Source organism: Ooceraea biroi, chromosome 4 (genome assembly GCF_003672135.1).
Source record: "Ooceraea biroi isolate clonal line C1 chromosome 4, Obir_v5.4, whole genome shotgun sequence".
Lineage (NCBI taxonomy): Eukaryota > Metazoa > Arthropoda > Insecta > Hymenoptera > Formicidae > Ooceraea > Ooceraea biroi.
Window position 1 is genome coordinate 939,501 of NC_039509.1, and position 13,637 is coordinate 953,137.

General features: G+C 38.1%; 1 protein-coding gene across 3 annotated transcripts in view; it reads left to right on the forward strand.

Annotated features, from left to right (window-relative positions):
- Positions 1-2,323: 2,323 nt before the first annotated feature.
- The window catches only part of LOC105283617 (neutral ceramidase), a 43,294-nt gene continuing 31,980 nt past the window's right edge, over positions 2,324-13,637 (forward strand). Inside the window, exons 1-7 of one of the 3 annotated variants that reach the window (XM_011346517.3) lie at positions 2,324-2,478; positions 7,178-7,354; positions 8,854-8,997; positions 9,473-9,649; positions 9,760-9,887; positions 10,534-10,732; positions 11,676-11,882. In XM_011346517.3, the coding sequence (XP_011344819.1) occupies positions 7,208-7,354; positions 8,854-8,997; positions 9,473-9,649; positions 9,760-9,887; positions 10,534-10,732; positions 11,676-11,882 (1,002 nt within the window). In that variant the 5' untranslated portion in view covers positions 2,324-2,478; positions 7,178-7,207. Of the gene's footprint in view, positions 2,479-2,509; positions 3,058-6,383; positions 6,479-7,177; positions 7,355-8,853; positions 8,998-9,472; positions 9,650-9,759; positions 9,888-10,533; positions 10,733-11,675; positions 11,883-13,637 lie in introns of those variants that run through there. The other 2 variants (XM_011346518.3, XM_011346519.3) reach the window with 2 other exon arrangements.

Sequence of the window (13,637 nt, forward strand, 5' to 3'; positions counted from 1 at the left end):
TTTGCGGAAACGCCTCCTAGCGAAGAAATTAACAAAAAAAGGTTTAATGATTTTGCACGAATTTCCAGCTGCCTACGCGAATCAAGAACTTGACTTTGATATATATTATAGAGGTCACCTCCCTCAGTAACCTGTAGAAGGTTTTAGTTCTCCTTCGTTATTAATTAAAAAGTTATTAACAAAAGAAGTTTAAGGATTTTGCACGCATATGTAATCTTAACGGACCTTAGTATGTTATCTCTGCTCGCGTTTGTGTTAACAAATATTGGTAATACTGCCGTTTAGGGGACCCACCTCCGATGACTTTGACCTTGACATATGTTGTCAAGGTCACCCTCCTGAGTGACCTTCAGAAGGTTTTAGCCGTCGCTCGTTGTTTGTTAAAAAGTTATTAACAAAAGAAGTTTGAAAACTATATTACTTAACATTAGTGGTCAAAACATAATATACTGATATGTGTAGAGACTAACCAGGTTAGTTAGGTTAGGTTAGGTTAGGTTAGGTCAGGTCAGGTCAGGTCAGGTCAGGTCAGGTCTTGACCTTTATTAAAAAGTTATTAACCAACGAAGTATCACACTCGGTTTTCAGCCCGCTTCGCGGGGGAACGGGACTTCGCTGGAGCCGATGTAACAGATTTCACCGTACAGATTGTGATCACCTGGTACACGGCAGGTATCCCGGCGGGGGGGAGGGGCTTTGCCCTCCCCCCGCCCCCCCGCGAAGCGGGCTGAAAACCGAGCGTGTACGTTCGGGGCTCCAGTTTCGGAAAATTCGTGCGAAATCATCAAACTTCTTTTGTTATTAACTTTTTAATAAACAACGAGCGACGGCTAATACCTTCTGAAGGTCACTCAGGACATTGATTTTGACAACATATATCAGGGTCAAGGTCTTGATTTGCGTAGACAGCTGGAACGTGCAAAATCATTAAACCTTTTTTAATTAATTTCTTCGCTAGGAGGCGTTTTCGCACAAAATCCTTCCACCCACACCTTCCTCACCTCTACCTCTATATATCCTAAAACTTTCATGAAAATCGGAGGGGGGGCTATTCGGAAGTCTTATTAAATTTTTTAATAAACAATAGATGAATATTATTATTCGAAAACATTATTAACATTGAAAAATAAAATAGTGCGCGCATAGCGCGCGCCTGTGTTGTACTAGTATATACTAAAACGAGAGAACAAGTATTAATTTTTTTAATTCATTCTTTTGTGGAGAGCAAAGTCATTCGCAAGTGTTTTTATATATAAAAAGATTCTTATATATTCCTAATAGCAAAGATCAATAAATTGACATTTAATAGTCTTTAATGAAGAAACTTTAACTCACGTTGATACTAATAGCATACTTAGGTAAGGCAATTAAATAATAAGTCACATTAACGTTAAGAGATTATTCGAGCTGTTCTAGAAATTCATAAACCCGTTATACAAGCACGTAATATAGGGCTCTGTATCTTTGCGTGCCAAATCTGATACATAAAGATTGTTTTTACGCTAGTTATAATTGCGGACCTACATTTTCTCTACGCAGATATTTATAAAAATCTTTTCATCATTAAACTATCGTCAGTTAAACCAGTAAACGTTTTTAAAAAGATAAAACCAATGGTAAATCCAGCTATTAACATGACACATTAACTTCAGTACGTGCGTATGTATTTAAATTGAAAATATAAAAGATTCAGTTCTAAAGCTCCTGAATTAATCTCGATTACTTTATCGGAAACATTTAATTCTAAAATCGGATTTGACTCTTTTTCTGATTCAGTTTATTCGCGCGCTCAAACGATAATAAAGAAATAAAAGTTTAATGAAAAATAGCATATACTGTGATACGTAACGTTCCAGCCTTTTGTTCGATTAATATTGATCAATATTAATCCATCACACTTACAGAACGCTCAAATTACACGCAACACTTCTCGCAACAATATTTTGACCGTGACGTGATTCTGTGACAGTTGCTTCGCTATCATAGAACACTTGTGGCCATTCATGTATACGTGTGTCTATGTGCATTTATGTATATCAAACAAGGGCGAGAGAGCAAGAGGAAGAGGAAGAAAAAAAGAGAAACGGTAAATCACAGAGACAGAAAGAGAGAGAGAAAGAAGAAAAGACACAAGCCGACTGAGTCGGCAACAAAGAGGGAAGCAAACAGTCTATGTTACATGTATATGTATGTGTGTGTGTACGTGCCGATAGATGTGGGTATGTATGTGCGTGAATGCGTGTGCGATGAGAATAGCCGTAGATCGTTTCCGTTTCCCCTTCTTCGCGCGCGGACGACCATGTGGGTCCCAACGTTAGGCTTGGCATCCGAACGGAGTCTTTGTGGTGACGGGCCGGTGGTCTGCCTGTGACGGTCCCAAGTCTTGTGGCATGGAGCATCGCATGCTCCCTTTTCTCGAAGGTTCACGGAGGTGATCCAGAATTCTGCATCCACCAACGAGGCCTGCATCAACATCAGGTGAATCACTCGATCGAGATCGTTCACCATAGGAGCACGCGCTGATGTTTCAACTGCGGACACCTGGACAGTTTCATAGTTGTAATCCGGCTCGTAATCGACACTCCACTTACACGGGAGTTTCGTGTAAACTCTATCTATATCAAACGCCGGCAGTGCATGATAGCTCTCTTTGTTCGCCAGATCGGCAATGGCAACCATGTGAGCGGAAGTGGCGACGTTCCTGTGAAATTACGTGTGTCACTTTCGTGCGACGTCGTAACGACGACATTCGTTAATCGTGGTGTTCTTAAAGAGGGCTCGAAAAGGGCAAACCGACGTTTAATGGCAGCTGGATCTATTACGTTCCGTTTGAATCAGTGTAAATGTGATTCTAAATGTGATTCTTACCATGCATTATTATCGTTAATAAGTTATTTTTAATAATATTGTAAATTAAGAAGTTATTGTTAATTAGCGAAAATTAACTTTTGAAGAGATTTGTTATTGTGCCATTAACATTCTTTTCGTAATCACCTCTTGTTCACTTTGAGTTCCGAGTGCAGATAACAAGTGAAACAAATACTCTCTCCGAGATAGGTATGTGCTGTTTGCGTCAATTTTATTTTTTAAATATCATATAACACTTGTTTTCAAAATTTTCATTTAATCCGTATCAATTTTATCACGAAATTAATGCAGTACGATATAAATATCAATGTTGCAGATACACGATCCATTAAAAATATTATACATTTATTTTTATAAATGTGTCATTTAATTAAATTTACAAGTTGATTTTTCAGTTGGATAAACGATAAAATTATCATGTAAAATATTTCGAATTTAAGTACGCATTTTTCTTGCAGTAAATACATAACTATTTTGTTTTATTAGGAAGTTGTTTATTAGTTGTTTAGTAGTACAAATAAATACATATTTGTTAATTCTTGAGGAACATGCATATTACATAAATTTTAAATTCTAATTGTGAGTGGAAGTTGAAGTGGATTAAGATTAAAGTGAATTGAAAGACACAACTAAATTATTTAAAACATGGTTTTTTCGGCACAAAATGCAAAGTAATGTCACGAGTAATGTTAAATGGTTTTGTGGAAAGTGAAAGCGTTGCGTACGATTGGCGTCGGCATAACTGACATAATCGCCCGCCTCGACAAAATTTAGCAGCATCCGGCTCTTCCTTTGCCTGATCTCTTCTCTCGAACATAACTCGGTTTAAAGTAAGACGATTCTCATAATCAAATACAGTAGTTTTGTAATTGATTCTCAAATGACAAGATACGGTCAGGAGATGCATAACCCTTAGAAACGTACGTAATAATCCTCGCGATCGTTTTTCAGTCGTAAAATGTTAGTGGGTCGCGATTCTGAAGATCAACGTTCTCTGAACAATAAATGCGATTTATCCCAAGGCTCGCTCGTTCGTACTGATAATCCTTTCAATTACCACGCTCCCGATTATCATTGACCGTTAAATTAATCGGTGGCAATTAGAGAGAAGCGCGTATTAAAGCTATAAGATTCAGCGGGAAGCTCAAAATTTATCACGACGAATAATAGGCGATGGAAAAGCGCTTAACGGATTCTGCGAATGAATGAATGTTAACACGGCCAAGAGTTGCAATAATTTTCAAGTTGCATTACGGCCGAACGTGAAACCGTAAATCGTCTGAGCAACGCGTGCAAAGTGCACGTGAAATAAATCTGTTAAGATTAAACCGAACAAATGGCCAGCAATATATTGAACGAAGCACCAGGGACAACAGTCAGAAACGCGAGTAATAAGGAAATGGAGGCGTGAACTGGGACCATCAGTTCCGCCAAGTGATATTTTATCTCGGAGCCTTCAGTCGATCTTACGCAGAAGCTTAGGCCGTTTTCATGATTCATGTGCGACCTGCCATGCATGAAATTTATATAGAGGACTACGTAAATGCAAACTGCAAGAACAATCGTGTACGAATACGCGATGAATCCGGGACTACGTAGCCGAATTGGAAGCGCCGGAGATTCTATCGAGCACAAATTTCGAAGACACAGATGTCACAGGTCGTGAAATATTATCGCTGCATTTAAGACCGATTTTTATTTTTATTTCTCACTCATTTTAGTTCGCTATTTTCAAAGATTTTGCCGGTAGCTTAAACGAGATTTGGCCACTGAATAATTTATCGTTACGTACATAAGAGACGAGAAAGATTCATCTCTTACGTAATATTCGCGCTTAATGTTTAATTTATGATTCACTCTGATTTTCAGTTTTCAGTTTCTTCCTCTGCGGATTTATTGTTTTAGATAATATTTGAATGCGAATATGGGAAACGGAGATTAAATTCTCCAATTTTTAATACTTTTTAACTCTGAATTTTCTGACTAAATATTTTCGAAATATTACATTAAAATGAGATAAATCTGGCCTCACAATGTAAAACGATATCACTGAATTAACATTTTACACGGAACAATTTAATAATCTTGCGTAGACAGTATGTAACGTAAAAGTGCAGTATAAAGTATAAAGTTAATTACTTTTCTTAATTAACGTTAGAAAATTCGCTTTTCCGCAAATATTGCTGAAATACTGAGTCATGGAAACAGATAATGGAAACACTAGACGTGCATTAGTCGCGATATCACACCGGTATCACTTTAACGTTGTATTACTGTAGTTCCTGTAGTATAGTAGCTAAATACTGCATAATGCATATGTACAAGTTATCGTGCTCGCTTAGATATTGTTCTGTAGTTCTGCAAGTAGATAAATTGCGCTGACTCACCATCGTTCTCGACACAATATCAACCGACAACGGAACATAGAACAAGTACGAGATGCCTGCGAAGATACTACGAGCGATTTATGTCAGCTCAATTTCCTCCTCGAAATTCCTCCCGTGGAATTCCCGGAAGGAGGATCCTCAGCGTGCGGAATGCGTTTCATACAAAAGATTTGAATGCAACTGTAAAATGAAATTCAAAATTTATCTCAACGCAAAGCGTAAAACTGCAAAGCGAAACGAGGAATTTGTAGCTGACAATTTCGATTATTATTGCTGTACGATTATCAATATCATCTGGTGCTTATAAATAATGCGTATTCGATAACGCAGAAAAAGAGAGAAAGAGAACAATAGAAACCCCAACGGACTAATATTGCGGTCCAAAGCATGCACCATCAGCAATCAACGACCACGGTGTGTGTGTACGAGCGAGCTTTACGAGCACCAACCAGCTTTCCTCGTAAGTCCAATCATATTCGAAGACAAACATATATGCATACACATGCGTATTGTTCGATGCATTTGTACAAGATGCATGGAATATCGAATAACTTTTATACGAGTCATTCGTCAATCGCACATAAAGCTTTTCATCTGCGGCTGACTCGTGCACGCTGACGTGCCGCACGTGCTATTCGCGCATTGTGAGTCTCCACTGTTTAATGGACATGACTAAATAGTAGCTTTTTTTACAAGGGAGAAACAGGAAAGGTGATAAAAATGGAATAAATTCAGCCGTAGCTCGCGCTATATTCGAGTAGCTACTCTTGTTTCTGCATTTTTGTCGATGGCTTTACATCGGGCAGAGACGCAGCTTCGCTCTCATCGCTGCAATTTCTCACTGAGTCTTCTTACGTAAAGCCCCTGAAATGATCTCCTCTCTTTCAAGGAAATATTTTCGCAACTTATCATAGTTCTGCGTAACTTGTTTCTCTTGTTTCTCAACAGCCATCAACCTCATTTTATCGGCTTAACAGATTTTATGACGGTATTGCAGATATTTATAATGATTTCTAGCCGACGCGCGTTCTATTCGTTAGCATGCATCAGTTCCACAAGGTTGCTTCGAGAATTTCTTCAGCTTATATCAAACGACAAACAACAGTCGTTGGCGTGGTATACTTGACGAAGATAGACGTTTTTGGTATTCTCTTAGTGGACTCGGATCGTCTTGCAGATTGCATCCCTCGTCCATAGGTCGTCCGTAGCCAGCTTTCATAAAGGTGAAATCACGTAATGCAAGGCGCTCGTGAAAGTCTTATTTTTGCATCGTCTTTTTCATTGCCGAATAACTGTAGATCAGTGAAAGTCTTCTCGCATCGACAACCGGTCGTCCTTGATCCGCTTCAGCGATCAGTAACCTTCCCCTTACTGTTTTAATTGGCAATTAATGAGATCGCTCTTTCGTCTGACCACTGGTGGATATCGGTAAATACGTGGAATCAGCCGAGAACAATAGGCGTTAATTGTATGATTCATGCTTGAAGAGTCGAATGTTAACGCTCCGGGTTATCTTTAGCGTGTCTTAAAAATAGATACCTGTTAATAAAAAGATAAAAACCATCGAAATTTTCAACACGCGTCTGGCTTACACTTGCGTCCTTCTCGAGCTGACCCTGACGTAACAGTTCGACTGTTTAACAGCAAAAAGTGTACGAATTTCTTCTGGTAACATTCCTTCAAGAAATCGTCACGGCACAACACGCGCTCGATGATTCTTATCTTTAATTTGATGATACGCATTGTACCGTGTTATCGCACGTACGATAGGAATGCTTTTCCAAGGAAGAAGTCACAATTGGATATCGACAATTATTTATCTTTCCGATGATATAAATAAAGCTATCGCGAAATGCAGCTGTGTGCTCAAGAGATATACGCGCGCATTTTGCAGGAACTATCATTCCGTGCTTTGCTTTCAGTTCGATTGGCCAAAGGGTTCACGAAGCTGAATGGATACGACGGTGCCGTTGCTCTTGCCAACTCGTGGATTATCGGCGCTATGGCTTCTCCTGTTACTATCACCCGCCGCACTTGCCTCCTACAGTATCGGCGTCGGAAGAGCTGACAGCACGGGGCCGATTGCTGAAATCGTCTTTGTCAGTATTATGTAGTTTATATTTTCAAGTAGATCTTAAGTAGTCTCATATAAAAGTTAATATTTCGTGTAACATAAAAAGCAGTTTTCCCAGCAAACACAGACTATAGCAGTTATATAACATGGAAGTAACATGTAATATAACGAATGTTACACCTTATTTATATTGCGGTTATATAACATTTGTTATAAATACTACATAATTGTGTTTTGAAACTATTACTTTGCGTCGTTATTTATTGGTTATAATAAAATTACAGTTATACAGGGTGTCTGGTAATCTCCGTGCAACCGATTAATGGCATATAGTTCAGGCCTAACTGAGTCGAAAAGTCCTCTACCATTTTGCAATTTGCGCAATAGTTAACGAGTTATTAATTGTTAAAAATCGTTGTATCAGTCCGGCCTACCGCCAAATGCAAGCGCGCGGCGAGATGCGACCGCCTAGCGATCGAGTGCCTAACGATCGCAGTGGCAATGGCTAGGCATGCCATTTGTAATAAACAATTCTCGCGCCTAGCAACTTCGATCGCTAGGCGGTCGCATCTCACCGCGCGCTTGCATTCGGCGGTAGGCCGGACTAATACAGCGATTTTTAACAATTAATAACTCGTTAACTATTGCGCAAATTGCAAAATGGTAGAGGACTTTTTGACTCAGTTAGGCCTGAACTATATGCCATTAATCGGTTGCACGGAGATTACCAGACACCCTGTATAATGTAAATATAACATGTTATATTAGTAGTATTATGCAAATATTACATTTATGTTATATAACAAAAGAGCAGCCATGTTACGTGTGATTTCCAGAATTATTGTTTATTTTGGTATTTGACGACGAAGAAGAGATCCACGCATAAAATAGGTAAATATTAAATTACAATAATATAATCTGATATAATCCGAAGAGAGACTTGACAATCTGAATAATAAAGTTGAATAAAGTAAAATGTAAATATATATAATACATGAATAATATATTGTAATTGGGTTATGTAAATCAATCATATGCATATACATATGTACATATTTTACATGTTTATTCATATACATTTGCATATATAAGTATATAAAATAACTAATCGGAAACAGGTTTGAATAGATTTCTGCTTACATATATGACTGTCTCTTATATTCATTGTATTTTATTTAACTGTATCCTTGTGAAATTTGTAAGCAGATTATATAAGATTAACATTTATTTTGCAGGGATTAACATATTCAGGAATACTGTGCTGCACATCGCTTTATTAATCTATATATATTTAATCGTTATATACCTGTGTTTGCTGGGTTACATCCACCTTGTTTGAGAGAAGTTGAACAAATATCGGAAAAAAGATTGTAATATGCATTTATATTTTATTTTATTAGAAAATAAAAAATTACACAATATATTTACAATCATTAAAAATTGATTGATGAAATAGCAGCAGTGAATAATAAAACCGATTTGAACAAAAAAAAAGTAAAAAATAATTTAAACATTGCCTTTCAGATGGGATATGCAAAAATGGATCAGAAGGGAACCGGTCTTCATCTTCGCACGTTCTCCAGAGCTTTCATAATCGACGATGGTGTGGAACGATTTGTGTTTGTCAGCGTAGATAGCGCGATGATAGGCAACGATATCCGGCAAGAGGTAACGCATATTTATCCTTACGCATATGATTACATAGAAATTAGATTATAAATGTTGACTTTAGATATAAGTGGAAGAAGCTACGTAGAATCCTTCCACAATGCCTGCGATTTACGATGGCATATAAATTCAGGAAAAACTTCAATTTATACAGGGTGTCCCGTGATAATCGCTTAACCTCTCGTATGCCAATAGAGCAGATCGAGATGAACAGAAGAGTCCCATACCATTTTGCGATATTTTCTATTCATCTCGATCTGCTCTATTGGCATACGAGAGGTTAGGCGATTATTACGGGACACCCTGTATAGGTCAAATTTATACAGATTTCAATAATCCTCTTAATGTTCAAATCAAGCATGATGAATTTACTCATGCGCTTACACGTATCTCGGCACAAATAAATTGATTAATTCTTAGAAATAGTACGATCGTTATCGCGCGATACTAATCGCAATAATCCATTTTGCCACAGGTACTGCGCAAATTACGGGACCAATTTGGTAATATGTACACAGAGAAGAACGTGATGATTAGCGGCACTCACACGCACTCGAGTCCTGGTGGTTTCATGCTCGACATACTCTACGACCTGACCACATTTGGCTTCGTCAGGGAGTCATTTGACGCTATCGTTAACGGAATAATGAAGGTGAGTTTCAATACGCGAGTGCACTGATTACGACATTGCATGATTATAGCACCTCTGATTAAAAAGATAACATCCGATAACATTAAATCTCTTTTGTTTTAACGTTTTAGAGCATCGAACGTGCACACTGTGCTGTTGTTCCTGGAAGAATCTTCATTACCAATGGCCAGGTTTTGGACGCCAATATTAACAGGAGTCCTCAAGCGTATCGAAATAATCCGCAGTCAGAAAAGGATAAGTAAGTGACACACGGCGGCTATAATTCTATTAAAAAATTAATAGAATCTTGAATTCATAAACGATAATGGTTGAAATTATATCACTCGCATTTCAGGATTCATTCCAAATCAGAATATTGCCATAAAGATACGAACACAGAAATCTTTTTTTAAATCTTTTAATTAATTTTGTGTAAAACAAAGTAGGCGATTATAATATGTTAGAGCGTTAATACTAAATGCAGTATTTATTGCGAATATACCGCGTCGCATTCGAAGTACAAACGCGACAGTCTCAAATAACATACGATCAGTTCGCGTGATAATTAATGCTTAGTAAGGGAATTGTTGCATACATTAGGGATTCGATATTCGTGGCTGGTTCAATTAATTCTCTGAATACGCAAAGCCATCGTGTTCATTGCACATTACACGATGTAAGACACGATGTCGACAGTTCGCGAGTAGGTGTTTTCCCTATGTAAGCACCTGCATTCGCGGAAATTTATGATACGCGCGCGTATCTATATACTAATAGAAGTTACATTGATCGCATTTATGATATCGCGATACATGAAATGCGATTCTTCGTATCTTCCATCAATAATTTCCTTTCACTCTCGGAGAGGATTCGCATGAAAGAAACGTTTTCTTTTCTATTTCTAGATATGAGCATAATGTAGACAAGACACTAACACAAATGCAATTTGTTGACGCCGACAATAAGCCCCTGGGTGCCATAAATTGGTTCGCTGTGCACCCAACCAGCATGAACAATACCAATCGCTTAGTCTCCAGTGACAATGTGGGCTACGCTTCGATCCTCTTTGAGAAAATGATGGACAGCGATGCCCTGATCGGCAAGGTAAGACGTGATTAGCGATACGCAGCGCTAAATTAATTTGCAATGCATAGATCAGGAGACAGTGTTTTTGAGAGAGTTGACCTCGCTGTCACGTTATTACGCATCTAATGAAGATCGTGTGAATTTAAGCCAGAACAGCTGTGTAACACGCACAATTGTGGAATTAAGCACACATAAACCGGTTTCGACATTTGAGTGTCCAAATTGCTTAAATTACTAATTCTGGCGCGAAATTGCAAATATCGCGCGCATCGCGTGCGGACGTCAGTTTCCTGAAAACTTCTCTGTCCTTCTCCGTCTCTGTGTGCACAAAAGATCGCGTGTGTCCACTCTCATTATCCCTTTCCCCGTTGCAAACTCAATTCATTTGATCTTCCTGTTGTGTAGCTCGCAATGCAACAAGCCGCTTCTTTTTGTTCCTTCTTTTTCTCTCGATGTAATTAGACCATGATTGTTGCGTTGCGATAGTAACATGCGCACCAACCGACACATGAGGCAAAAGGCTCCAATAAAAATTATGGGATGTACGTGTGGCGAATAAAAGGAAAAGCTGGTGTAATGCAAGATCGTATGCTGCGTACACGGATATTACGTTTCCACCAAAAAAACGGCTAATTTCTCGCCATGTTTAACTGTGCCAGAACAATTAAGGACTAACGCAATTTTATTTTCGCTCGGCGCAAACGCTATCTACGTACGGCGCATGGCCTGATTAAGTCCTAAATTTATTTACGACGTTACGGCGAGACAATGGTTATAGTACTGCTCCATTTTTCGTACTCGTGACGTGCCTAAAAATTCGTCCCATCTTTTACGCGAGAATACATTTAGGAAATTGCGAAAAGATTTGACTGATTTAAGGAACGTCTCCGTCGAGAAAAGTAATCGTAGGTTTTACATTATATATTAATAATTTATTATATCTTCTTGGGCTTCGGTTTAGAGCTCGTTCGTGGCAGCCTTCGCCTCGACTAATCTCGGCGACGTCTCACCAAACACACGTGGCCCGAAATGCGAGTTCTCCGGGAATGAGTGCTCCGACCAATACACATGTCCTGGAAAGAAGGAGAAATGCTTCGCATCCGGTCCCGGCGAGGATATGTTCGACAGCACGAGCATCATTGCCAACAAGATATACAAGGAGGCCCTGGTGAGTGCGCTATTTTAATCCTTATGTTTCCTCCTTTTCGCTCGCTTTCGCATTCGCGAGATACTCGCAGCAATCTGATTGACCAAACAACCTGACGATGATTCGGCGTCGGATACTTCCTCGGATGACTCGTCACATTCGCTTTAAAAGGATTACCGGAAACAATTTATCGATTTCACCGGATGCCGTTCACATGCGCTGTGCTAGCGCCGAAAGTGGGCGTTAATTGAACGTAACAATCAGATTGCACGCCATTATAGCGAAAGAGTGAGATATCTGGAAAGCACGCTCGGATAATTCACGGTCTTGATGGTAAGCGCAAGTTCAAGTGCTCTGGCAAAAGCGGCAGAGTTACAGCAAAAACTGAATGCGGATACCCTTCAAAACGGGGCAATCCGTGCGCTTCCTTGTGTGTGCATTAATTACAGTTCCAAAGGCGAAACTTATTAACGGTGCGAGTGAAATCACGAACTAGTCTAGATGGCTATCAGGCGAAATTAAATACCTACGCGAACATATCAATTCATTAAGAGCGACTTTAATTTAAAACGAGTGTGATGTTCATACCGCATCGCAAAACATCAATCACTGTGATTTGGAGTTGAAAGTCTACATTAGTATTAATTACCTGATTAACAATTACATGTAATAATAGTAAACAATTTTGATTGAGAGTCACATATTTTCTGAAACACTGAAATTGATGATAAAATTATGAGATAGTTCGGAGTTTAATTGATCGATTATGACTAATGAAGAGATCTGATGATGAAAGATCATAATCATTAAAGAGTGGCATTTTTCTCTTCGACTTAATTGAACAGCGCAATTAATAGCGATAAGGATTGTTTTTCTCGTTTCCTTGACATTAATATCAATAGCATGACCATTCGTTTTCTTCGGAATTGTAATGAAGTATTGTTGTATTATTACAGAACTCTATTTGTACTTCGTTAAAACTTTAAGATATGCTTGTTACTGTGATATTTAAAAATTTCTCTTCACTGAAGACAGACATTAACATTAAGCGAATTGGAAAATCAATATTCTCTGAAGAATCAAATCGATATTGACATTCTGCGTTCACACATCAAACGGAATAAAATAAGATAGGAGCAGAACGAATAAATTTTTAAATTATACTATCCTCGTATTTCATTATAAGAAAATTTTATTTTTGCTTTTATTTCGACACAAATAAATTTTGTTATACTTTACAGATAAAAAATGCAAACGTGAAAAATGTAATTAAACATTTCCATTTCTCTTATTTAACTTATTTAATAGAAAACTTGTTTTCCACTCGATGATTTTAGCTTAATTCTGGATCTAATTTATTTTCGCTTTTTCCTGTTAGTGAACTTTTCAATTTTGTATAAAAAATTCAAAGTTTAATTGTTTTGCACACACGCAGATTTTTCATAAAAGGTTGTCAACTTTTCACATAAGCATAACACTTTTACAATGTAAAAATCATTTGCATATTTTCTTTTAACCGTTTCTAAATTATTCACGCTACATGTATTTCAAGTGCACCTAAAACTAAATGCGCGAGAGGTGCTCGAGGCACGGAAAAATTTATGTTATTACGCCGCACTGCAAATATAAACTGATAGTTCAAACATACGCGATTACAACTCAATTCCAATTCCGTCAAGTGGTTGCCCTCTTTTTTTAAAGAGGGTTGTGTGAAGCGGTCGTCTCACGAGTGAAGTGTAAAATAAATAGAGCTGCTTCTCTTATCTGAAATCTCTG